The sequence below is a fragment of the Haliotis rufescens genome, unplaced genomic scaffold (genome assembly GCF_023055435.1).
Source record: "Haliotis rufescens isolate VD_foot unplaced genomic scaffold, xgHalRufe1.0.p SCAF_2, whole genome shotgun sequence".
NCBI classification, from domain to species: Eukaryota; Metazoa; Mollusca; class Gastropoda; order Lepetellida; family Haliotidae; genus Haliotis; species Haliotis rufescens.
In genome coordinates, this window is record NW_025963890.1 from 24,696,762 (window position 1) to 24,723,825 (window position 27,064).

General features: G+C 40.6%; 1 protein-coding gene across 1 annotated transcript in view; it reads left to right on the forward strand.

Annotated features, from left to right (window-relative positions):
- Positions 1-27,064, forward strand: part of LOC124146156 (QRFP-like peptide receptor) — a 51,484-nt gene that overhangs the window by 15,082 nt on the left and 9,338 nt on the right. The window contains exons 2-4 of the mRNA XM_046516305.2: positions 9,499-9,620; positions 18,048-18,171; positions 18,696-18,898. Of these exons, the coding sequence (XP_046372261.2) occupies positions 9,499-9,620; positions 18,048-18,171; positions 18,696-18,898 (449 nt within the window). The remainder of the gene's footprint in view (positions 1-9,498; positions 9,621-18,047; positions 18,172-18,695; positions 18,899-27,064) is intronic.

A 27,064-nucleotide genomic window follows, 5' to 3' on the forward strand; every position in this document is an offset into this window, starting at 1 on the left:
TGTCAGCACCATACCCGTGCTCGTGGGTTTCACCAGAGTGTGAAACGTCTGAGACCTGCATTACTTCGGGCTTTCCTCCCACATTAAACTCACTGGAATACTGTTGAAAGCTGCGTTAAACCCAACACACTCACTCACAACACCAAACCATTTAATTAGTTTCTGTTTCTGTTTCGACAGTGATAATCACTATTCCAGGATATTTACTCTTTGTTGGCCCCAGACAGTATTCAGCTAATCTATTCCTCAGAGTGTGAACCTTTCTATTTTTGTGAGAAGTCGCATATTTCGTTGTAGTTTTATTGCCCTTTTCTCGGGGTCGCTCTATGAGGTTTCTAATTAGTAATCACACTATAAATGTCGTGCTGGAAATCATTGTCAATTCTCCTCATTCTAATTTTGTCTACACGACTTGAGACAATCTGAAGGCAGTATACACTTTGAGCTCGCTGGTTTCAGATGCCAACTTAATCTCAAAGTTATCACGAAAGCCACCAGTTCTTCAAATGAGATCTGCTTATTCAAAGGTTTATGTTTGCTCAAAGTTTGGAGATAAAAATGTTTGCTGCAGAAGAAACCGGAAGAGATACAGCTATTTTGTGCAATGGTCAAGGAACCAGTCAGATATTATGTCTATTTAGGTATCAGTAAAATTATATTCATCACACAGTCAGGCAGAGGGGTAGAATTCTTTACGACTCACGTAAAAAAAGTAACGTTTCAACCCGTCAGCCATCACTTGTCAAAAATACATACATTTAGAAGAGAACCTGTTCTGTTTTGAATGTTAAAAAACTTTGATCTGTTTAATCAACGACGAACCAGCCCAAAATTGAAAACTGAACAGGTTTATCGCCATTTAGAACGCGCTTTTAAAAACGGACTTCGAATTCAGTGCAGTGATGCGGTCGGAATAGGGTTGACTTCCTTTTCTTGGAATCGCAAAAGTTCAGCCCATCGTCAGGGGAGGAATCCTTGAGACATGATAGCTGAACAGTTTTTAGGTCTTTGTGTTGACATCAAATGTACTTGTAGTACAAAATAACTGGGAAATAACATACAATTAAAAAATTGTAATGATAAATGGATCTAGTTTTGATATGGAGTGATCAATAACAGTCCAACACCCCAACATTCAAATAGAATCAACGATGACCTAGATCAGGCCCTGCGAGAAATGTAGTTGCGAAAACTTGAGTCGCGAAAGTAGTTGTTGATAACACACTGCCGTTACCAACTTGAAATAATAAATGGACATAATCTGACATTCCAGTCTGGATAGTCTATGAAACATTAAACATGGATGTTGATGATGTGGAAATACGGGACAGCGACAGCAACAGTTCTACTTGTGATATAGTCCCTAGCTTGATCAACATTCTGCAGGATAGCCTAGTACTGGCGCAAATGTGGCGGCCGATGACCCTGTGCTATATGATGGCAAGCTTTGCGGACTTTTGTGGCATTTGATCTTTATTACTTACTTAGCCTCAAACCTAGCATGCGACAATCGAATAACAGTTGTTGCTCTAACATCTTATTCCTACGCGATGTGAAGCGGCCCTAAAATCATTAGCCACTTCAAATTTAGCAAAATTAACGAATCAAATTGGATCATCCTCCAATGTCAGTGTGGAATAATGATTAAACGCTTGCTTGTCGCGTGTAGCACATCAGTTCTTTGTCATCCGCCAAAACAAGATTATTTCACTGGCCCATCGGATAGGAAAACAACGCTGCCTATTTACTTTTTACATTTCTTCTCCAGAAAAAAGAAATTGTTATTGAAAAGAGGATATTGATGATAATTGATTGACCTCAATTTTCTTCTAGGAAAACCGTTATTGGAAGAACGTAACTGTCACATTAACTTTAATGCACTGATATAATTGATATGAGACTTCTCAAGATTATTTTCAGAAGACAAATATTTTCAGAAGAAACACATTACGATCCCGTGAATACCATGAGCTGAAACGTCTATTTAGGTTAACAAAGTATTTTCATTTCGTTATCTAATATTGACCATCCAAGTGGATTGCTTCTTTAGAAACATTTCCAGATACCCTTTCCTGTTTATTATCTATTATCGCCTTGGAATGGACGTTATTGTACGTACGACCACTTACAATATGTTCATACTAGATGTCATAACTCAATAAGTTGGACATATTGCAGCCTGAAGCGTGTCCGTCATCAGTAGCTGATTATGGTAGTGAAACACCATCTCTGTACTAGTTGTGCGTTTCTGGAAGAAGTTTAATTCAGCTCCCCCGCAGAGAATTGTAGCTAGTATCAGAAATTGGTCTCTGTCATACCGAAAGTCCTGGGACAGCAGTGTTGTAAGAATGTTTGGCTCTTTGGATCTACCATTTTTGGATCTGTATAATATTGGTAATATAGATTTCCAAATTTTGAAATCAAAATTGATAGAACTTGATAGAGAAAACTGGTTTCGTGGACTTTGGAATGACACATACTACATACTACAGGTAATAAGCTTAGAACGTTTAGATTGTTTAGAAATACACTGAATGTTTCATTTTATGTACGTCATATTCTGGATAGATCACGACGAAGCACTTTAGCTAAACTTCGCTGAGGAACTTTACCCTTAGAATTAGAAAGAGGTCGTTATACACGCCCGAAAACCCCTGTTTCTGAACGCGTCTGTAAATTATGTAACGGCCAAACTGTTGAAGATGAAGTTCACTTTTTGGTAACGTGTGACTGTTATAGAGATCTAAGACTTAATCTTTGGCAGAAAGTATCCTTTATTAACCCCTCGTTTATTACCATGTCTCCTGCAGACCAAACCGTATTCTTCATGCAGTGCGACGATCTGGTTAAACCACTTGCTGCATTAATCTTCTCAATGTTTCGGAGAAGAAAATATATAAAACAATAAACTGGGTAGTTGTGTGCGTGTGATAATTCTTATCATCTATCATGTTTTGCTGTGTTGTAGGGTTGATGTGTGGGGGTGCTGTGGATTGTGATGGGTGGCTGGCCCGTGGGGTTGTGCTGTGTGCTTGTTTCATGTTGTCGGGTTTGATTGTGTGTGTGTGTGTGTGTGTGTGTGTGTGTGTGCGTGTGGGGCGGTGGATTGTTGCTTGGGTGGTGTCTTTGTGCGTGGTAAGTGATTCTTTTTTGTGGAGGCTTGGAGGGATGTGGATGCGAGTGAGGACGTGGTAGGTGGTGCGGATGAGGGAGTTGCTGTTGATGCAGGAATGGATACAGGTGAGGGTGTGTTTCAGAAATAGGGTGTGTGCGAGGGTAATGTGTGACGGTTCGGATGTGATTGAACGGATGTCAATGAGAGTTGGGATGTGTCTGAATGAGCGGGTGTGTTACGTGGTTTGCGTAAGCTGCTGTGAGTGAAGGCCTGGATGTGGGAATGGATGTGGTTGTGTGTATATAGGATGTTTGTATGGGGGATAATAATATGAATGTTATTTTCATAATTACTATTAAATGTGGTGTGTACACATATACAATATTGTTTCTATGAGTCTTTTAGTGTCTCGTAGGCCATTTTGGCCTGCCGGTGATTTTTTACATTCTTGCCTTGTCATTTTATATGAACAGCGGGTGACACTATAATAAAATATACTTCTTCTTCTGTAGTAGGCGTCAAGGAGTCTGCTGGGCCCCGGTTCTACCACAAAGGCGAGGCAACAATGCCTCTAATGACTCCACTTTGACACCTGTCATTTAGCCATGGCAGTGTAATTGGAGCCGGGGTGTTCACAATTAATACCTCTTACGCAATTCATCCAATTCTGTTTTTAATCTGGACTAAATTAACTTGGCTATTATCTGTTTATATGTTTCCAGTCTTCCTACAGTTCCTAATTACCACGTCTCTCAACATGACATAGCTGGGAGCATATGCATATGGACGGCGACAGTGAGATACATCTGAAGTAATGCCGCCTCACCGGATAGATTTCATTAGCGTCATATAGATAGCTTATACGTTTCCCTGGCATCTTTCAAATGACACAGAAGGGTATCATAATATCTGTAGGACGTAAAAATTACCGGTTCTCTAATCTGTGTCATATCGTGTAATACATTGCACAATCGTACACTTCCATTGCTCATCGTGGTCAAGAGTGAGTGAGTGAGTGAATATGGTTTTACGCCGCTTTTAGCAATATTCCAGCAATATCACGGCGGGGGACACCAGAAATGGGCTTCACACATTGTACCCATGTCGGGAATCGAACCCGGGTCTTCGGCGTGACGAGCGAACGCTTTAACCACTAGGCTACCCGACCGCCCCTCGTGGTCAAGACATCATATAGATAGGAGGTCATTTCTATCATGATGTCCTAAGAATCCGATGGCATCAAGGAAGGCCAGATTCATACTCGTCTATCTAAGCCCTAGTGTTCAATTTACTACCCTTGGGGTCAGCTGTATATCCAGATATAAGGAATCTATAACAAGTTTTCCCTATGATATCGAAATATTCTGACATAATATACAGACAGCCTAAGAAGAAGATGTAGGTGCAACAATATGTAATTGGTATACAAAAACACTTGTGTTGGGGATATCAACTGTGCCTTTCCCAATATACTTTTCTTCAGAACATAAACCCTATTTCTGATTATATTGGCCGCGCCAAACATGTCAATCCATACAAGGCTGCGACTGAATGAGTTTACTTATCTCTTTATCTTTCATCACATCGCTCCTATGGGGTATTGTTCTCCTTGTTGTTGACACGTGTGCTAAAACCCGAGACCTTTGTCCTTACCCCAAGAAAAATTATATTGCAGATTTAAATTGAAAAACAATCTCGAGTAGTTGTTCTATCAGGTTGTGGATTTGCACTATGCACAACATCATTTTCAACCACCGGTCCTTCCACACTAGGTGAATACAGGGAGTTTGATTGCCTCCCGGCGACACTGGCACAAGATACACTGGGATTGGGAGACGACACGCCAGGGCAACGAAAACCACTTCCGGGCACACAAAGCTCATCTGGCGGGCCTTTCAGATATTTTTGGTGTTTCTTTTGTTGGATTTCGCTGAGGAACAATATGGAGTTTCCTCTTTCTACCCAAACAGTATCCAATGATAGTGAGGTGTAATTAGGTCTCGGAAAGAGTCGAATGCTTCAATTTATCACGCAAATTAAATATAAACTACAAGTAACTTCGAGTAATAAGTGATTTGGGAATACTCCAGGCATCAAACACATGGAGTGTGTTTTAGGGGTCAACGAATTCCACATGAAACAGACAGCTTCGATTAACGACTAAGTCTTTCCTTTGGTTTCTGACATGTAATATGAACAGTATACCACAAGATGAACTTGGGCTACAGACTGAGGACGAGACGCATCCAGACAGACCTACATTAAGATCGCTATCATGCTGAGTGAAGCCATATCAATCCTAGCTCGGCTTAAATGCGGTAGACATTATTGACTACGTTAATGCTGTAACTGAAAATAGTTATTCCTCGTTGCAGATATTGCTTTTGCTTTAAGATATTCATACAAAAAACAACAACTTTACTTGTTATATTATTTGGCGAATACAGTGAGTGAGTTAGGTTTAACGCCGCTTTTAACATTATTCCGGTTATATCGCGGCGTGTCAGCTTAATGTTGGAGGAAAGCCCGAAGTGATGCAGGTCTCAGACGTTTACCACTTCGGTGAAACCCACGAGCACGGGTATGGTGCTGACAAACCTAGAAACATAATCGGGGCGAACCGGGATTCGAACCCACAATCATAGGTTTCTGGCGTGCCCAAGGGACGCAACTCTGCACAGCGAATCGCGGCGCCTTAGACGACTGGGCCACCCGTGCCCCTGGCGAATACAGACATAACAAATTAATACAAGGTTAATCCGAAGTCCAATTGAAATCTTCGAAAGAGCTCATATTCAACAATGGTCTGGCACAATGGTCGGCCTCCCATCAGTTAGAATCAGATGGTTACAAAGGTTAACAGGATAGGAGACACGTACTCAATGCTCTGAAGTTTAACGACTAGGAAGGGACGTCTGTCATCATATTAAAATCTACAAAGCTTGATAGCATTGTATGTTGGTATGTGTTTTTAAAGTCATGTTTAAGGATTTAGGGTCTCTTAAATGTCAATTTTGGTATCGATTATGCTTTATGTATGTTGCTATGTGTTTTTGAGTTCTAATTTAAGGCTTTAGGGGTGTTAAATGCCCACTTATTGATTGCTAACGTTTACTAGCTATATCCATAACAGCAACTTTGCACATGATTATTGGGTCTTCATTAGTTGGCAGAAACACGAAGAGCGTGCGTCCAAACCATAATATTGAACCGACATTCAAACTCTATCAAAACACTGCCTAAAACGTATTGTCAGGACATGCCTAGGTCTCACACATAGACGTTGATGTGTTTGTGTGACATCCGCTTTCCCATTATTGTGTTTGTGCACAGCAAGCCAACATATAGTTAGGAAACATAAAACCGGTTCTACCGTTCAGAGCAAACCTCACAAAGCAAACGACAAAACATCAAACGTTGATTCTGTTGTTTTCAGCAAGAAGATAAACAAATACTAGTGAACGGATTTCACTAAAATAATGTTTAATCCAAACTGTGCGAGGCTGAATTACACTTTTTAAAACAAGACAAACGATACAAAAGTGCTATTTCAAAGCCAAAGCAAAGTATCTATCGATACCTTATATATAATAATTTTACTTCCAACAACACAACCGACATCTTTACGTGACACAGCTACATCAAGTCGCTGCTGTGTCAGTATGTACACAGAGCAGTGCTAAACTGTCCAGTGGCCCCTGTTGGGTCTCCAGCCAGACCAGCGGCATGATGTTATTGCTAGTTCATGTTCAGTGGGTACTTTTGACATATCTGATGTGGTGGGTTGCTGTGTGGTACGGGTGGTGGCGCAATCTACGAAAACAACCTTATAGTGTAATCTGTTCATGTCGGCATCAGGGTTTCATCAAATTCTCTGTTTAAAACAAACCTCCAGCTGTTCCAAGTCCTTCAGTGCGTATTTAAATCCGATATTGACCACAGCATGTTTATTCCTATCTATCATGTCACAAACACATACTCTGCAGATGAATAGTTTTTAGTCATATGTTCTGAGTGGGTTCACACATTATCATAACATCAAAGTGCAAGGCAATAGATTAACCAATTAAAGCAGTGATTGCATCTGTATAAAACGTTCATTGTTTTTTGTTCAATGTAGGCTATTCTGATACAACGTTTGCAGTATTTTCAGATCACATCAATGTTATACGAAATGCCTAACAGTCAGTATCTGCATACGCATGATTGCATACCATATGTTCATCAGTCTACAGAAAAATCAGCGAATGTTTCAGTATTACCAATTGGTTTTAAGAGGTTGATTCAGCAGTTATTATCAGCTCCATTCGCAACCACATAATAATATTTTCTCGAACGTTAAACACAGACTCTCCCGTAGTGGGTTAGTTGTAGCTGTCAAAGGAACAGGGCCAACAAACTGCAGGCATTTCACTTATCGTTTGTCCGTCAACTGACCTTGCAGAGCTCACCAATTGTCCGCTAATGTATGTTTACAACAGGCCATAACGCCGAATGGTACGGAGCACTAGACCACGATATTACTTTGATTGGTTTGGACTGGTTATGGCACCAGCAAGGGTCACATTGCTAACACGGCGGCTCCATGCACAGACGCCGAAGCAGTCTCATGTTTAACATTGTCATTCCAAAACATGATAAAACGTATGAGGAACTTGTTTTAAGTGATTTAATAATACGCCTCGGCATTTTGTTTATTTTCTATTTTCGAGAACGATGAACTGGTATATATCTCTATTTCATTTTAAGAACATTTTTTTGTATTTATTTAGTGATCAAAGAAGGACATTTCCTTTTCTGGAAGAGCATTTAACACGACGAACTTCCGTAACTAATGTTTTTGGTGGTTGACTTGCGTTTTAAGTTCTGTATGTCAAAAGATGTAAACGGAATAAGGATATCATTCATGAACAGTATTTGTGTAATTGAGGGAATCTAAAATGTGACAAGTACGTCGTGAAAACATTGACACATATACACGGTACACCAGTTCCTAATGAACTTCTTAGTTACGAGCATTTCAGCAAATTAGTGCTACAGCACAAGCCGATAAAACCCTTATACTGGAACGATCCTGAAGAAAGTCATCCAATCGATACTCGACTTAAGGTCTGTGTTGAACATACAAACATGAAAGTAGGCAATAAGAAATGTAATTTCACGCATCTCCGTGGGAGGCGATTTTAAATAACATAATCTACTATATTTGTTTAGTCCCTCAATCTCATTAAAACCAGATCTTAGTTCTCGCTATCGCTAAACAAAGGTCTGAGGACATCCCATTACGGGTCACGTCAGAGCGACCTTTCATCCAACCAATCAGAGCGTCGCATACCAGATCATGAAAGTGACAGTCGGAATGTGTTTTCTAATCATGCAACCACGATATATTTAACGCGGGATATTCCGAACGACAGTTACGGGTTTTATAATTATATCCATACAATCTAGGCCATCTATAAGCCATTCCAGAATGTTCTTCTTATCAGTTTTAATTTTTTTAATCGAGTATACGTCAAAATGTGTTTCGAAGCGTAGTCGCCAGTTTGACACTAGTGTCGTAAAGCTCGAAAAAGCTGCTTTCTGATTGGCCAATGTCGATTTCTTGTCAGTCATTTCATTGGTCGGTCAAATTTCGCGAAAGATCGTTCTGACGTGACCCGTAATGTGATGTCTTCAGATCGTTGTTTAGCGGTAGCGAAGACTAAGATCTGATTTTAATGAGATTGCTATTTCCTCTTTATCATTGTTTATGAAAACCGTTAAGTTTTCGGTTTCTTTAAGTAGAGCCAGATGTGTTAAATAAGCTACAAAAAAGCTTATGTTAAAACCTATTTTGTCTTGAAAAAAGGGAACAAAGAGTAATCTCTTTGAAAGCCTGTGCGGGACCAGTGTACTCGGCTTCAGGACGTGGAGCCTCTCAATCGCGACGGTTCTGTCACGACCAGCGTTTCACTGAAATAAAACATGAAGGTATTAAGGACAAAAAGTGCGAAAGTCGCATAATTGGCTAACCTTTCGGAAATCAATTTGAATTATCTGTGACTCGTCCGTGAAGTATGTGTTGAGTGTTGACTGTCGGAGACGTTTTCCTTTCGTCAACCTTGACTGCAGCCATCCTCCGCACGTCTACCACACTAAATTTGAATTTGTCCCAACTGCTTAATAGCTAGGGGCTTACCACTTATTAAAACACCACTTAGTTCTCAACATTCCCCGGTATACTCATTAGCTACAGTAAAAAATGAACATGTTGAGATACAGGTGGAACGTAACAATCAAGACATAAGATGGATCAGTAAATATTTACAGGGCATCACAATAAGATCTCTACAGCTCAGTGTATTGACGATCATCATTCTTGATGAATGTTTCTCTTCCAGTGCGCTGCCTTCTTTACATTCACGTGGTCATTTGGCGCCTTCCTGTGCAAGTTCGTCCACTACATGCAGACGGTGTCCATGATCTGCTCCGTCATGACACTTACTGTCATGAGCATCGAAAGGTAAACACAAAAATTCTGTGCTTGTCAATAATGTATCGTGATGAGTTGTGACATTGTGTACAATTGCAAAGGCGGGTACAGCGTTGTGTGTCGAGTTGTAATTCTGTGTGGGAGTATAGGTATACGCATCCTCGTGGTCGAGTGACATGCACTCATCATTTATATTACCCCAGAGAAGTTTCATTCAGTTTTCTTCCAGGACGGTTCCTTACAATATGCAATATTTTGAAAGATTTTTAATTTATAAGATTTTGCTGATGTATCCAAGGGGTTTGCAATAATACGCATTGTGCTTTATTTTTCTGTATGTTGTATCTTCCTTATTGTATGGAATAATACGTGATGTGGGTTTAACGTCCCAGATGTATGTTTGATACTGTGCGTCTGACATCTAATTGTATTCCAGTGCGTCCATCGTCCCAATGGTATGTTGGCTGCGGTAGCTGGTAACTGTAATTACTTACTATGCCAAACATAAACTGTCCATAGTCGTAAGAAAAGTAATGTTCACTTTCCGGTATTTCCGGTATTAGATGATGTCAGGAATTCCCGCATTACTTCTCCTCAGTAAAGAACACAACTTACACCACACTGTTTTCATCTTTTATATTCTAGATTTATTCTGAATTACTCCCACCCCACACCAGTCGCAGTTTCTATGTCTATGTACTCAGTGAGTTTGTAAACGAAGGTAGTGTTAAGTACTGAATTTGGTCCATCTGATTCTACTGGAATGAAGGTGGCATTTTCATTGACCTTCTTCAATAAACATTTCTTCATTAAATATTTCTTCAATAAAGATTTCTTTCAACATACATATTTGTAGTTTATACACTTTGAGCTGTCGCAGTAAACAGTTGCTTGCAAGACAATCTCTACAGCGAAAGCCGATTAGCGTGGTTTTGAAAACGGATCTTGACGACATGCGTTTGGCTAGGCATGAAATAGATTAATCACGGAATTTGTCTGTTCACCGCGGCCATGTACAGTTTACGTTACAGGAAATTTATTTGAAAGCGTAATTACGTGTCGTTAACGTCCTGATAATTGCATTTGTTTATTCCTGAAGTCAGCCATGATTCTGTACTCACTGCTTTATATAAGTCCGTGTTCCACGTGCCAGTAAGTGCGTTGTTGCAAAGGCAACATAATCAATTTACTCGACAGTGAGGAAGACACGATGTGCCCATAAAGAAGGTTAGTAGATACAGGCACGAATATAAAACGATAAAAATAACAACACAGCAAATTAACATTTGACATTACAACGAGAAGGCTAAAACACAATGTAATGTCATCTTGACCTGGTTCTGAGCGTGACTTTTGCAGATCACGAAGCACAGATTTGTCATATTGTGTTACTTTTCTCTGTGCGTGAACAACGTTTTATATTGCCTCACCTTAAGATCGATAGAGGATAGACAGTCCACCAGATACATGATATTCGCATAATGGAAAATGCGTGTAAAAGGTAACATGTAGTGTTTTATGGCAAATTTTACTTACCAGAAGGTCCAGTTTGTAGAGCGAGGGAGACGAGAAGCCGAAGCAACAGCTCTGCGAGTCTCACGTGAAAGATCGATGTGATGTGAACGTATTCTGTAAATTCAGATATTCTTAGCATATTAAGGGAATGGGATTTTATATCGAGATTAGATACATTTTTTCAGATACAGCTACAAAATCAGATATTTTTTTATTAAAAATTATGGATTATGAATTTTCTCTTTTTTTCAAAGAGGTTTCGGGGACAATTTATTTTTTGGATTATATCCCTGTTCCCTCCCCCTCCAATATAACAGAATAAATGTCAAATGGACGGTCCCTCAAGTTTTAATTGACCATGTAAAACAAATCATAACACATTCGAATGACATTGAGTGACAGTTCAATTGATTTTTTCTTCATTTCTAAGCCGATCGTCAAATATAAATGACAGCCGTCGTTCACTGTGATACTTTACTATCGATATTTGCTATAATTTTGTCAGTTATTAGTATCCGCGATGAGTTTTTTTTGACATCACATCCAGAGTATTTAAACAAAGCAAGACAGATTCGTCATGTCTCATGATTTATAATGGGCCATGATGAAGAGGGTTTCAATACTACATCATTAATGAACAGTGGCTATTTGCCGAGATGGTAAAATGTGTATGGAATAACAATAAGGCAACATTGATTTAACTCCAAGTTAGACCAACCGTATTAAGGTATTAATTGCATACAATAAGTGACAATAAATATGGTGTAATCAATGTGATTAGCATGACGTTCACGAGAACGTTTTGAGTTTATGACTAGTGACAGTTGATCCAGAAGGAGATTACCATGACGTACACCGACATGTATTTGTTATCTGAGCAATGACCGTTGACCCAGAAGGAGATTACTATGACGTACACCGACATGTATTCGTTATCTAAGCAGTGACAGTTGATCCGGTGTCGTCAAGGAGATTACCATGACGTACACCGACATGTATTTGTTATAAAAGCAGTGACAGTTGATCAAGAAGGAGATTACCATGACGTACACCGACATGTATTTGTTATCTAAACTGTGACAGTTGATCAAGAAGGTGATTACCATGACGTACACCGACATGTATTTGTTATCAAAGCAGCGACAGTTGATCAAGAAGGAGATTACCATGACGTACACCGACATGTATTTGTTATCTAAACTGTGACAGTTGATCAAGAAGGAGATTACCATGACGTACACCGACATGTATTTGTTATCTAAGCATTGGCCGTTGTTCCAGAAGGAGACCACCTCCGTGGTCTAGTGGTAGAGCGTCCGTCCGGAGAGCGGAAGGTCAGGGGTTCGATCCCCGACCGCGTCTTACCCAAAGACGTTTAAAGATGGTACTTGTTGTTACCCTGTCTGGCGCTCGGCATTAAGGGGCTAAGACAAGGACTGGTCGGCTCGGAGTCAGTATACTGTCACTGAGTGGGGTATTCATGTTAAACTGCGGCATGGTATCTCAGTGAGCTAGCACTATAAATCGGCATCAGTCCGGACAAGAGCACACACACACACACACACACACACACACACACACACACACACACACACACACACACACACACACACACACACACACACACACACACACACACACACACACACACACACACACACACACACACACACACACACACATCCAGAAGGAGATTACCATGACGTACACCGACATGTACTTGTTATCTAAACAGTGACAGTCGATCCACTGTCGTCAAGGTGATTACCTAGACACGGACATGTGTAAGTCAAGGAGACTAAACTTAACCGAACTTAGAACTGAACTTTATATTTCACATTCAGGTCGCTATCACCGGCATAAGAGGAACAAAATAATTTCAGCAACATTATTCAACAACAAATAAGAATAGATTAAATCCAGAACATCTTTGCCGAACATGCATGCATGTATATACAGATAGATCGAAGCAACAATATATATGCAATTAAATAGAGAGAAAATTATTTGAGCAGTTTAAACAATGAAATACTGGTTTGACAAAATTTGGACAATCTTCTCAATGATCCTAGTCGTGGATTATTGAAAAGTAAGTTCATTTTATACATATTGGGAGTAATGTAGTAAAATCTGTGTGAAATTGTTTTCATTCGTTTTCTAAAGATGGATAAATAAACAAATAATATAATTTTTCACATATGTCAGAGAGTTTGCAAAGTAGACACCTTCTTTCGGTTTAATAAAAGCTATTGTCTTCAGCTTGTGGTTACAAGTTCTTAACTTAAGGAGGACTCGCCAAAACGCTATTCAAGTGATATTCAAAATTTTGACAATGAGTTTTTATGACACTATACATTGTGCCTTTTAAAGACTTATCTATTGCACTTATCCAACACTGTAGGTTAATGTCATCGGTTTTTTCATGGACTAAATGTTTTAGATGAGTAGGACTTTTTACATTTCGTGATAGTCAGGTGTAACTAAGCCCAAGTTCGTCATACAGTTCGTTTGATATAAGATTTCCATTTATGTTTACACTCCTCAAATGGTACATATACCCGTTTTGAGTATGCAAGAAGTAATATTTAGTACGATGTAGTCAGTGGGATCACTATGACGTACAGACAGGCTTTCGGTATACAACCAGTGACAATTGATCTTGGGTAGTACAGGCGATCACCGTGACGTACAGACAGGCTTTCGATTTACAACCAGTGACAATTAATCAGGTGTAGTACAGGCGATCACCGTGACGTACAGACAGGCTTTCGATTTACAACCAGTGACAACTGATCAGGTGTAGTACAGGCGATCACCGTGACGTACAGACAGGCTTTCGATATACAATCAGTGACAATTAATCAGGTGTAGTACAGGCGATCACCGTGACGTGCAGACAGGCTTTCGATACACAACCAGTGACAATTGATCTTGTGTAGTACAGGCGATCACCGTGACGTACAGACAGGCTTTCGATTTACAACCAGTGACAACTGATCAGGTGTAGTACAGGCGATCACCGTGACGTACAGACAGGCTTTCGATATACACCAGTGACAATTAATCAGGTGTAGTACAGGCGATCACCGTGACGTACAGACAGGCTTTCGATTTACAACCAGTGACAACTGATCAGGTGTAGTACAGGCGATCACCGTGACGTACAGACAGGCTTTCGATATACAACCAGTGACAATTAATCAGGTGTAGTACAGGCGATCACCGTGACGTGCAGACAGGCTTTCGGTATACAACCAGTGACAATTGATCTTGTGTAGTACAGGCGATCACCGTGACGTACAGACAGGCTTTCGATACACAACCAGTGACAATTGATCTTGTGTAGTACAGGCGATCACCGTGACGTACAGACAGGCTTTCGGTATACAACCAGTGACAATTAATCAGGTGTAGTACAGGCGATCACCGTGACGTACAGACAGGCTTTCGATTTACAACCAGTGACAACTGATCAGGTGTAGTACAGGCGATCACCGTGACGTACAGACAGGCTTTCGGTATACAACCAGTGACAATTAATCAGGTGTAGTACAGGCGATCACCGTGACGTACAGACAGGCTTTCGGTATACAACCAGTGACAATTGATCTTGTGTAGTACAGGCGATCACCGTGACGTACAGACAGGCTTTCGATACACAACCAGTGACAATTGATCTTGTGTAGTACAGGCGATCACCGTGACGTACAGACAGGCTTTCGATTTACAACCAGTGACAATTAATCAGGTGTAGTCAAGGAAATCACCGTAACATACTGACAGGCTTTCGGTATACAACCAGTGACAATTAATCAGGTGTAGTCAATGAAATCACCGTAACATACTGACAGGCTTTCGGTATACAACCAGTGACAATTAATCAGGTGTAGTCAAGGAAATCACCGTAACATACTGACAGGCTTTCGGTATATACCAAGTGACAATGGATCTTGTGTGGTCCATGAGATCACCATGATGTACAGAGACAGGCTATCAGTATACAACCAGTGACAATTGATCAGTATACAACCAGTAACAATGGATCAGGTGTAGTTACGGAAATGATCGTGACGTACAGAGACAGGCTATCAGTATACAACCAGTGACAATGGATCTTGTGTGGTCCAGGAGATCACCGTGACGTACAGAGACAGGCTATCAGTATACAACCAGTGACAATGGATCTTGTGTGGTCCAGGAGATCACCGTGACGTACAGAGACAGGCTATCAGTATACAACCAGTGACAATTGATCTTGTGTAGTACAGGCGATCACCGTGACGTACAGACAGGCTTTCGATACACAACCAGTGACAATTGATCTTGTGTAGTACAGGCGATCACCGTGACGTACAGACAGGCTTTCGATTTACAACCAGTGAGAACTGATCAGGTGTAGTACAGGCGATCACCGTGACGTACAGACAGGCTTTCGATATACAACCAGTGACAATTAATCAGGTGTAGTACAGGCGATCACCGTGACGTACAGACAGGCTTTCGGTATACAACCAGTGACAATTGATCTTGTGTAGTACAGGCGATCACCGTGACGTACAGACAGGCTTTCGATACACAACCAGTGACAATTGATCTTGTGTAGTACAGGCGATCACCGTGACGTACAGACAGGCTTTCGATACACAACCAGTGACAATTGATCTTGTGTAGTACAGGCGATCACCGTGACGTACATACAGGCTTTCGATTTACAACCAGTGACAATTAATCAGGTGTAGTCAAGGAAATCACCGTAACATACTGACAGGCTTTCGGTATACAACCAGTGACAATTAATCAGGTGTAGTCAATGAAATCACCGTAACATACTGACAGGCTTTCGGTATACAACCAGTGACAATTAATCAGGTGTAGTCAAGGAAATCACCGTAACATACTGACAGGCTTTCGGTATATACCAAGTGACAATGGATCTTGTGTGGTCCATGAGATCACCATGATGTACAGAGACAGGCTATCAGTATACAACCAGTGACAATTGATCAGTATACAACCAGTAACAATGGATCAGGTGTAGTTACGGAAATGATCGTGACGTACAGAGACAGGCTATCAGTATACAACCAGTGACAATGGATCTTGTGTGGTCCAGGAGATCACCGTGACGTACAGAGACAGGCTATCAGTATACAACCAGTGACAATGGATCTTGTGTGGTCCAGGAGATCACCGTGACGAACGGAGACAGGCTATCAGTATACAACCAGTGACAATGGATCTTGTGTGGTCCAGGAGATCACCGTGACGAACGGAGACAGGCTATCAGTATACAAACAGTGACAATGGATCTTGTGTGGTCCAGGAGATCACCGTGACGTACAGAGACAGGCTATCAGTATACAACCAGCGACAATGGATCTTGTGTGGTCCAGGAGATCACCGTGACGAACGGAGACAGGCTTTCGGTATACAACCATTGACAATTAATCAGGTGTAGCCAAGAAAATCACCGTGACGTGCAGACAGGCTTTCGATATACAATTGTTACATGTATTTGTTACACTGCACTTTGTATGATGGTCTGCGTGAAATCTTGTATAGAAATGTCAGTTTCAGCTATCTCATTTTTTTTAGAATTGTGCGACAATAATAACTTAATTGTATTTTATAAACACAATGTATATTACACTGCCAAAATCCGCTTTTTACTTCTACAGCTCAGAAAACATATTTTATATAGTTAATGCTATTTTATCTTTTATGTATTTTGCTTATTTTAGTTTATGTAAACTTTTACTGACTTTTAGGTCTGTCATAACAGTGAGAGTGGCTCTATACACTGCATATATTATGTATTAAAATATTTATTCCTAAAGATTGTATGGAAGTGATAGGAGAATTTTTTTTTCTGTCTGTCTATCTATGAAACAATCGATGCTCATGATATCAATCACTGGATTGTCTGGTCCAGACTCTATTACTTACAGACCGCCGTAATATAGCTGGAATATTGCTGAACGAGGCGTTAAACAAACAAACAAACAAAAATCTATAAAACAATTGAATGTTGGTTTGTTGATTGTTTCCTGGCCGCTCTGATGCAGTTGGAATATTGCTGACTGCGGAATCAAGTAAAGGCAGGATTTCATGGAAGACATGTATAAGTTATTGTATCTTACGAGAATAATATTTTACATGTTAAGAAATGTTGTGCTTTTCTCATAGAAAAGGTTACATGCATGTCAGTAATCTTGGTATTATAATAATCACACGTGACATGTCATCTTCTACATAGGCCCCGAGGGTACTCCAGGTTAGAATGAATCCACAGCACATTATGCTGGTCGTACAAGCCGACCTCATGAATCGGGTGGTCAGGCTCGATCATTACGTGTCGTCGTTGTTCACAATATCAATAACTGAACTAGTACTGTCTGGCCAAGACTGGATTATTTACAGAAGGCCGTCTTGTAGCTGCAACGTTGCGGAGTGCGGCGTTGAACAACAAACAAACAAAATAAATCTCATCTTTTACATGGAAACTTTCTTTGTAATTGCCGATACGGGGCACATTCCAATTCGACATAAAAGAAGGGTGACATGAAAAGTGCCATAAATCTCCTTCGGAGCCTACTTTTATGTTATGTCAGAAAATATTTAAAAAAATAATTTCGCAAATTAATTATGCTCTGCGTAAAGCAGTGGAACCAATTTCAATAAGTATGAATTTTGCAGTATGATATGTCGAACAGCAAAAATAATACAATCTCTGAAATTAGATAAGGAACTTTACTTGCACTGACGTCGCTGCTTCATTCACAATATTGATTCAAGTTAGCATTTGCAATGAGGCCCTGGGGTTGGGGATGTTTTCAAATGTTTTCTCATATCACTGTATTGAACGTATAACTTTTCGATGGAGGAAGCTGTTTCTTGGAGACTTGCTGGAAATATTGAATTTGCAATCGTTTCTTATTTCAGGTTTATTGCAATATTGATGCCCCTGAGAGCAAAATATATCTGCACGAGTGCACACGCACGTGTTGTCATTTTCTTCACTTGGGTTGTGTCTTTCTCCATGGCTACCCCAGTTTTAGTTATACAGGTGAGTTTATTGTTATATAACAGTAAAATGTCGTCATCGATATCAAGGTTTTGAATTATTTGGATGAGGGATGTCACCACAATAACTTGCTAGCATCTTATACTTATACAATCCATAGTTATGTTAAAAGTACACATGCGTCGTACGTCAGTTACTTCGTAGTTACGCTTTGCATAGTTAAACCAAATATATCATCATTTCCAAAGAAGATCAATGATGAAACAAATTTCTGGTTTAAGGATTGAGCTAAATGTTCCAGAACTTATTAAAACAACAAAAACATTAATATCTCGTTATAAAAAAAAGCTGCGGCAACAAATTCAGTGAACAAGTATTCAGATCTTTTCATGAAGAAACCAAATTATGAATGATTTTTCGTTAGATTAGATTCCTGCTGACAATAAAGAAGTTCAAATCTGGCAAATGCAGTTTAGGATTGTCGTATTTTTCTGACTGCCTCCTGCTGTTCCTAACTAGATGTCTGCTCCAAGCTGAATGTTCATGCCGCTGTTTGATGTTCACAGACCCACCAGGAAGTGGGAGGGGTACGGAAAGCCTACTGGTGTGTCAAGAAGTATGGTGACCCGAGTCTGGCCATCTTGTTTGAGTCCTACATGTTCGTCATTATCTTCGTGGTACCAGTACTGGTGATGGTGGTCGCCTACACGGGGATCTGCTGTGAGTTGTCGCGTGTGTCAGGCACCAGACTGGCCCTCGGGGTTACGCAGTAAGTTGCACACTCTCCAGTCAGTCGTGAAGAGCGGCAGTCTCAATCTTAATGACAATTTGTAAACTGATTCATCAAGGATTCCAAAACAGGGTACAATTTATGCCTGATATATACGTTTGACACTTATAAATAGCACTGATGTCTGCAACTTTGCGGGGTGATTGTATGTGGTTTGTTATCGCCGATATGTAGGAATGATTTGCTACACATTGGACTTACTATGTGTTTTATCAATTACCTAAACCTATGTGAATTAGTTTTCGATTTGTTACCGTATTTGAAGCTGACAAGTGAGTGAGTGAGTGAGTGATGGGTGGGTGGGTGGGTGAGTGGGTGAGTGAGTGAGTGAGTGAGTCTAAAAGAATCAAACCCGTATACATGCAAAATACACCAACTTACCACATGAACGTTAAGGACCTCGACAAGAGAGACCACGCGACGGTTCAAACCTTACCTTTTAATATCCTTATCCCAAATATCCCTTGAGGAAATATGAGCTGATCATATATTGACTATGTTTATCAGGTGTACAAATATGCTTGACAAACGATTTCTTTAATGGCTTTGTGGATGCGAGGGCCCCGAATCCCTATTCTAGGATGTGTATAAGTAATTACATACCACTGTCTGGATATATGAAGTGGTTTGTAATTATCAAGCAATCACTGAACCCCGTCTCATCGCTGACGGTTATAATTACCTACAGCCCAAGTCTTCCTCAATCTCCTCATCTTTCAACTTCGATTTGGTCTGGGTATGTGTGTAGGCAGAGGCACGTACTGTATACTTCAATTACTGACATGGACAACAATACTCCAGACAGAGAGGGTGACGGCTTTGGAAACGTGTTCTATGTTCAACTGTTTACCAGTTGGTGAAGGTTTTAACCTACAGTAGTAAAACTTTTGTCTGAATGGTCTCTTGTCGCAGACTGTGTGGCAAATATTTGTCCAGGTACCTCTGAGTAGACAAAAGGTTGCGGTATTATCCCCCCCTATTATGGTTACATCTGGAGGTGAACACATGGACGATGGTTGCTGATGTTGCCCGATTCTTGGACTGCTCGTTTTATGGATTAACTTGTATGTAATCGCATTCTCAGTTCAGTGACCAAAAGACGTTAAAAGATGGGTACTTGTCGTTACCCTGTCTGGCGCTAACATTAAGGGGCTAAAACATGGTCTGGTCGGCTCGGAGTCAGTATACTGTGTCTGAGTGGGGTATTCATGTTCAACTGCGGCATGGTATCTCTGTACCAGTGGGCTAGCACTATAAAATCACAAGTAAAAACACCAACTCTCTCTTTTTCTCTCTCTCCCTCTCTCACACACACACATCCGTGCATGCACGTCGATTTATAAGTACAATAATTGAACGGGACGTTAAACCTTATTTCCCCTCTCCTCATTTCAAAGGATCTGATCTGTTTGAAGACAATTACTATGGATAATCTAACTTATCGGAATGGATTTTTTTACATGTGCTGGGGGTACACACGGTGAGTGCTGCACATTCAACGAACATGTCGTTAAAGTTAATCATACTAAAGTAGATATAGTATAACACGAGTACAATCGGACAGTATTCCTTGATCCCTTAGGCATCAGCTGTAGTTGTGTGTCCACATCTCTACCCTTTTCACCATTCCCACATTAATACTCTACCCGACACCAACTAACACTGATGACATTACATGTTGCCAATATATCGACAGCAGAACAGTTCTGTCATATGTGAGTGGCCTTTCTCGCGCTTTAACAGAGATTTTGGTCATTTCGATCATGACTAATACGTATTCTGTCCAATTTCGCCAAGAAAACCTTGGTACTGAATTTGAAGTCGAAGTAGAAAGACATTGCAGCCAAGATATACGAGCGGGTCAGGTGGCTGATAGGGCTGAGCTGATGATTACGGCAGGAGCAGAATTATGTCTTGTAATCTTGTACAGATCTGATGTAATAATATTAGGGAAAGAATATTGTGGCCCTCGCTCTCTTTTCGGGAAAGTTCTTCTTCTAATTCGCCTTAAGTGGTCTTGTCGCCAGCGTCGTCGACATAACTTGAACTTACACTCCTGAAATAGGTTAACAGTGTAAAGAAAGTAAAATTGAACTTTCAATTAATGGTTTTTACGTCGCAATAAACATGCTTTATCATAGTGACCTGGGGTTGACAGCATTGTCAATGATTGATGCCGATTAAGCAAGATGACACACAGTTAGCAAGGTCACACATTGTGACCAACTGATACTCATCCCGCCACGTCACACATTCAACTTGGTCAAACAATGAGACCAACTGATAATCATTCAGTGAGGTCAAAGTCTCATACTCCAAGGTCACACATTATAACCCACTGATCCTCATTAGTCGGCCTCAGGTTAGAAGAAACTTATTCTGACTCAGGAGGATCCCCACGGGTTCTTCCCATGTAATAGTTTCATGTAAATGTTTCATGTAAATGTTTCATATAATAGTTTCGATTTTTCTTAAATGGAAATCACGTCTCGCAGAAGCACTGTGAAACGCATAACACATCCAAACCATTGTTTGACGCCTGACAGCCAAGCAGCCGAAACTTCGTGGTTGCAACCGACAGACAGATAACGAAACAGGTTTCCATAGTGTGTTAGACATTATCGAGCTTCGCTTTTCGTGTCCTTTCTACTATTAAATGCACTTATACACATGTACAGCTACAACATGTAACATAAATGCTTATCAATGAATTCCAATGAAACGTTCTCTAAAATGCATCATCAGATGAACCGACTTGATATGTACATATACATTGTCCTGGAACATGTGATAATTTAAGTGTATGTTATAGCACCATTATCAAGCAAGTTAAGTATAGTTTGGACCTGCTAGGACCTTTAACCTTATTTCATCCTTTGTGCACGAAACAGGCTTCTCCACTCTACTGTAGCCACACCCAAATCTATTCAACTGCATAAACTCTACCTCATACCCCCATACTCTCTTTGACCGCCTCCGTGGTCTAGTGGTAGAGCGTCCGCCCGGAGAGCGGAAGGTCCGGGGTTCGATCCCCGACCGCGTCATACCAAAAGACGTTAAATGATGGTACTTGTTGTAACCCTGTCTGGCGTTCGGCATTAAGGGGCTAAAACAAGGACTGGTCGGCTCGGAGTCAGTATACTGTGTCTGAGTGGGGCACTATGTTCAACTGCGGCATGGTATCTCAGTGAGCTAGCACTATAAATCGGCATCAGTCCGGGCTAGTACAAGCAGCCACACATACACACACACGTACATGCACGTCGCTATATAAGAGCAATAATCTGGGACGCGACTTTAAAATCAATTTCACCTCACCTCACCTCACCTCACCTCACCTCATCACCATACTCTGTTTATCTCTTGCTTGATGTACCCACACCGGTACGTCGCTCCTGAGTGTAATAAAGTAGTTGTCCATCTAAATACCATATCCTAAGTTTGTACTCCAACTTCCAAATGCCTCTGAAAGACGGTATTTCAACCGTTTAGCTGGAAACTATGGAAATAAATTAAAAAAAGCTAGGACGTGAAGATTATTGACAGACTGTGCATTTCGGGTGACAATCTTTCTTGTAATGAACATGTCCCCTTGTATACTAAAGCATCTGCATTGCATAGATCTGACACTCATGGTGATTAATGTTACTTTAACATCATGGCCAGACATATCTGAATAATGTAACACTTTATGCACTGCACTTAAGACCAGAAACCTGATTAAACGCTGTAAAAAAGGAACCGAGCCTGACTCGCCTTCAATATAGAATATTTTATTGTACTAATCTAGAAACACATTAAGTCGTTCGTCACTCACAAACAAGTCCCATCTCTACAGCTTTCGTTTCAAGGGAGAAAAAAACGTCCTTAACGGATTCACATCACAGTTTCAATTTCATAGCCGAGCCTGTGATCTAAACTAGAAACAACCTCTTTCTGTTGCAAGATTGAATACTTCCAGGATATGCTAGGAAGCACACAGCCTTGGCCGTCGCCCCGGACCACTATAATTAAACTGTGTAATCAAGTACCAAGCCAGGAGTTGTCCGGTATGTGTACTTGCACTATATCACTCTAGTTTGGCTAATCACCGACATGCACGGTCTTCGAGCAGTGCCACTGTGCTATGGGAATGCCCCTGCTATTCCTGGTTCTCTGTGTGGCGGATCAGACGACAGCAGTAACAGCTGCTTATCGTAATGGTGAGGTGCTCGTTATCGTAAGTCCTTTCTCCAGCGAAGATTATATTCTTCCTTAGAATGTTTCAGGGCTATGTGTGTGGCTGCTTGTACTAGTCCGGACTGATGCCGATTTATAGTGCTAGCTCACTGAGATACCATGCCGCAGTTTAACATGAATGCCCCACTCAGACACAGTATACTGACTCCGAGCCGACCAGTCCTTGTTTTAGCCCCTTAATGCCGAGCGCCAGACAGGGTAACAACAAGTACCATCTTTTAACGTCTTTTAGTGATTTTTAAGGATTTGACCATCCGTGCTGTGATTGAATGTTGTTTATGTCAGCAATATTGCAGCTGTATCATGGCGACCTATATTTAATAGAACCTGGATCAGAGACACTAGTGACTTAGAGTAAGAGCAATGTTCCACGCCAACGAGTTTTCAGAACTATTTTATAACATCAATATAGTACCATGTTCTAGACTCCGAAGATTATACGAGCATTTACCTATTATATCAAAGACGATTCCTGCATTTGGTAAATACAATAGCTTTACTTGATGATAAGTGGTTCAAATTGTATCGGGGAAATGACAAACTAAGGGACAATGGAATTAGGGCTCAAGAATGATTAATATTTCGATATTGGGTTGTCCTTCATTGTTGGTGCTTTTTCGTTTTAAAACCATAACCATATCGTTCGGTACATACAGTAAGAATAGTGTTGGGAGATTATTAGTTTGATTTTCTCTCTCCACCATCACCTCGTTATATCCATTTTACACTGCCCCAGACCAGGGCATTTGTCAAAGTATTTAACACATCGTGTCCTGCCTCGTCCTCTGTCTCTCAAGACTTACGTTGATCTCATTAGGATGTGACGAATTTGGCAACGTGATATATAATTCTCCAGTGATATTTCGTTTACCGCGACTCTCGGGACCCTCGTCGAGGTCAGTTTGGAGTTGAGTCCAAGGTGACACAGGGTCGCTAGATGTTATAATCAATTGTGGTGCTGACACGAAGGTTCTTACTTGCGGGGCATCTGCGATTCAGTGAACCATTATAGTCTTAGGGAAGATGCAATAAACCTAACACCAAACCACTTAATATAAAGTCCTTCAAAAGTTAACATTCATCCCTACTTCACAGCCAATGACATTGGCCTGCTATGGAAGTCACTTCAACGTGATCACTAGAGGTCCAGCTACAAGGGGGAAATTGATTCCACTACAGTTAGATGGAATTTTCCTACTGTTTTGTACACAGCAGGATATGTTGCACGTATTGTAACAGAGTTTCTGAGGCACATAACATTCCTGTACTACCATGGCCGGCTGTTTCTCAAGACCTCTCCCCATAGATGAGATAGATAGACGCCTACGCCAGGACCAGAACCAACCCGTATGGCTAGCATAGTTTGAAACAACATCCCCTGGCGGTTTCAGGCATCTGGTCTTCAATGTCCCGCCACTGTCCCTGTCTGTATCAACGCAAATGGTAGTCACATCTGATATTAACATTGTCGCTCTGTCTCCTGTTTCCAGGTATGAGTTTTGTCAAATAAGTTGTTATGAAGAAAATTGGTGAGACGTAAGACCAAATATTATGTTATTTTCAATACTATAACATTTACATCACTTTATATGAAACACAGTTACTCTTTTTCTGTTAGTATCATACATGTATTACCCATATGGGAACGGAGATGCTTAGGGAGGTTACAACAGTAGCTTAATGCCAATTGGCTTTTTTTATAAAGCCTGTAATTTCATTGGTTAATGACGCGAACTACATTTTCCAATTTATCATGTTCATTCATCTTTTTCCACAAACACATCTCTGCCATACGAGACTTGTCATTTACAACACAAAGCGTTCTTAAAACTATAATTTTTATTCATTCAAATGAAATATCGTTCACACATGTTGTTTACGATAATTGAATACTCGGAACATAAAAACTACTTAAGATTTGTAGATTAGATTTGATTGAATAAAGTCTGCTATACATTGTTGTCCCCGATAAAAGTGAACGATCTTGTGAAGATTGACGGAAAATTGGTTGGAAGAGTAGTGAACATAATACAGCCACTGAACAGTTTCAACGTCTTTGTGGTGAAAACTGACATGGGTGAGCGACAAGTCCCTCGTTATAGACTACGCGTGATTCCTGAAACTCAAGGTCTGCAACAACATTTTGGTCTGAATCAATCATTTTTGGATGATTTGATGGATAATGATTTCTTGGACGGCCCGAATAACATCCCTGATGTTCCAAAATAAGCAGAAAGATTTGTTGATGTACATGATGGCGACACTGACAAATTTCTGGCAGAAAATGAAAATGCAAACACTATAAAAAAACAACAAGAAAAGCTTAATGACAACGCCCAATTGAAGTTATCCCTCCCACTGAACGTAACACGATCATGTTTTTCATTGACGTTAGGAAACAGGATGGTTCCGAGTACGAGCCAGGCTCACTCATTGGATTCATGGGCAGTTTAGATCGTCACTTAAAACGCAAAGTTTATGGCTTCTCACTTCCCGATTTAATTAATTTTTTCAAACTGAGGGGTGTCATGAAGTCAAAAACAAAATCACTGAAAAAACAGGGAAAGGGTAACCTAACTTACGGAGCAGAAGCTATTTCCAATAGTGAAATAAAACCACTCCAAGTGCAGGCCAGCTTGGCACGAATACACCTGAATCTATATTCAACAACAAAAGTTCCTGTGACACCAATATTTTAGTGTATTTTTCAAACAAGTAAAGTATGGTTTTAAATATTGTAGTACGTGTATGGAATCAAGTCACAAAAACGCAACTGCTACAGAAAAGCATGCATTCCATGCAAAAGTTGACTTTTATGCAAGCCCCATGCATTTCACTACCCATGAACGGGTATAACAACATGTGCGTTAACGGGATTCCATATGCATTGTTTAGCATCGTGCTGACAACAACCACTCAGAAAAACAACAAAATTACGCAATTATTCGAAATTACTTAATGCCACGCCTGTCCGAAAATGAGCGTCTGCGAGCCATTGTTATGGTTGAAGCAAGATCGAGTCAACGTGATGTTGCAAGACAATTTAACGTCCACAGAAATACCATTTGGTGTTTATGGCAACGTTCGCAACAGACGAATGCAGTCAGAGACTGTCGTCCTCCTGGCCGGCTCTCTCACCAATCGAGCACATGTCGGATGAGATGGATCGGCGCCTTCGACGTCAACCACGTGTTCCACAGACACTCCAGGAACTTCAAAACATGCTCCAGCAGATATGGACAGATATCCCACAGGACTTTTGCGACGCCTGGCCCATTCCATGAGACGAAGATGTGTTGCTTGCATCGCAACCAGAGGTTGACACACACGCTATTGATTTTGTAACTTGACATTTTGGCATGTTCATGTTTTTTTTAATGAAATCACGCATTTCCTGAAGTCAGTTTGGCAAATTAAACCATTTGAACACTTACAGGTGTCTTTTATCTGTTGCAAACCGAAATTGTTATAGATTTGGAAAAAAATAATTTCTTTGCATTAAATCTTTTTCAATTTCATAAGAACTTTTGTTGTTCGCTATATATTAAACACTCTGTGGTGGAACAATACAATTTTTTGCGGTCTACGGTCAATAACTCCACACAGAAGAATGTCTTGGGGGGATTTTCAGTTGAAACGAGATTCTGATAATCATGAGTTCATCGAGTATGTTGAACGGCAATCCAAAACCAGAACCCGAGAAGACTCCACGGGTGTTCGTGCTGTGACACCCAGGGCTTGGCCCTAACCCGACGGCCCCTCATGTTGTCCAGTCAACGTGTATAAGGTGTTCCGCGACTTGAGGCCCAGCAATTTTTCGGGGAGGGAAGATCCATTCTATCTCGCAACAAACACTAGAGGGTGTCCCAAATCTGGCAAATCTTGGTTCAAAAGGCAGCCAGTTGG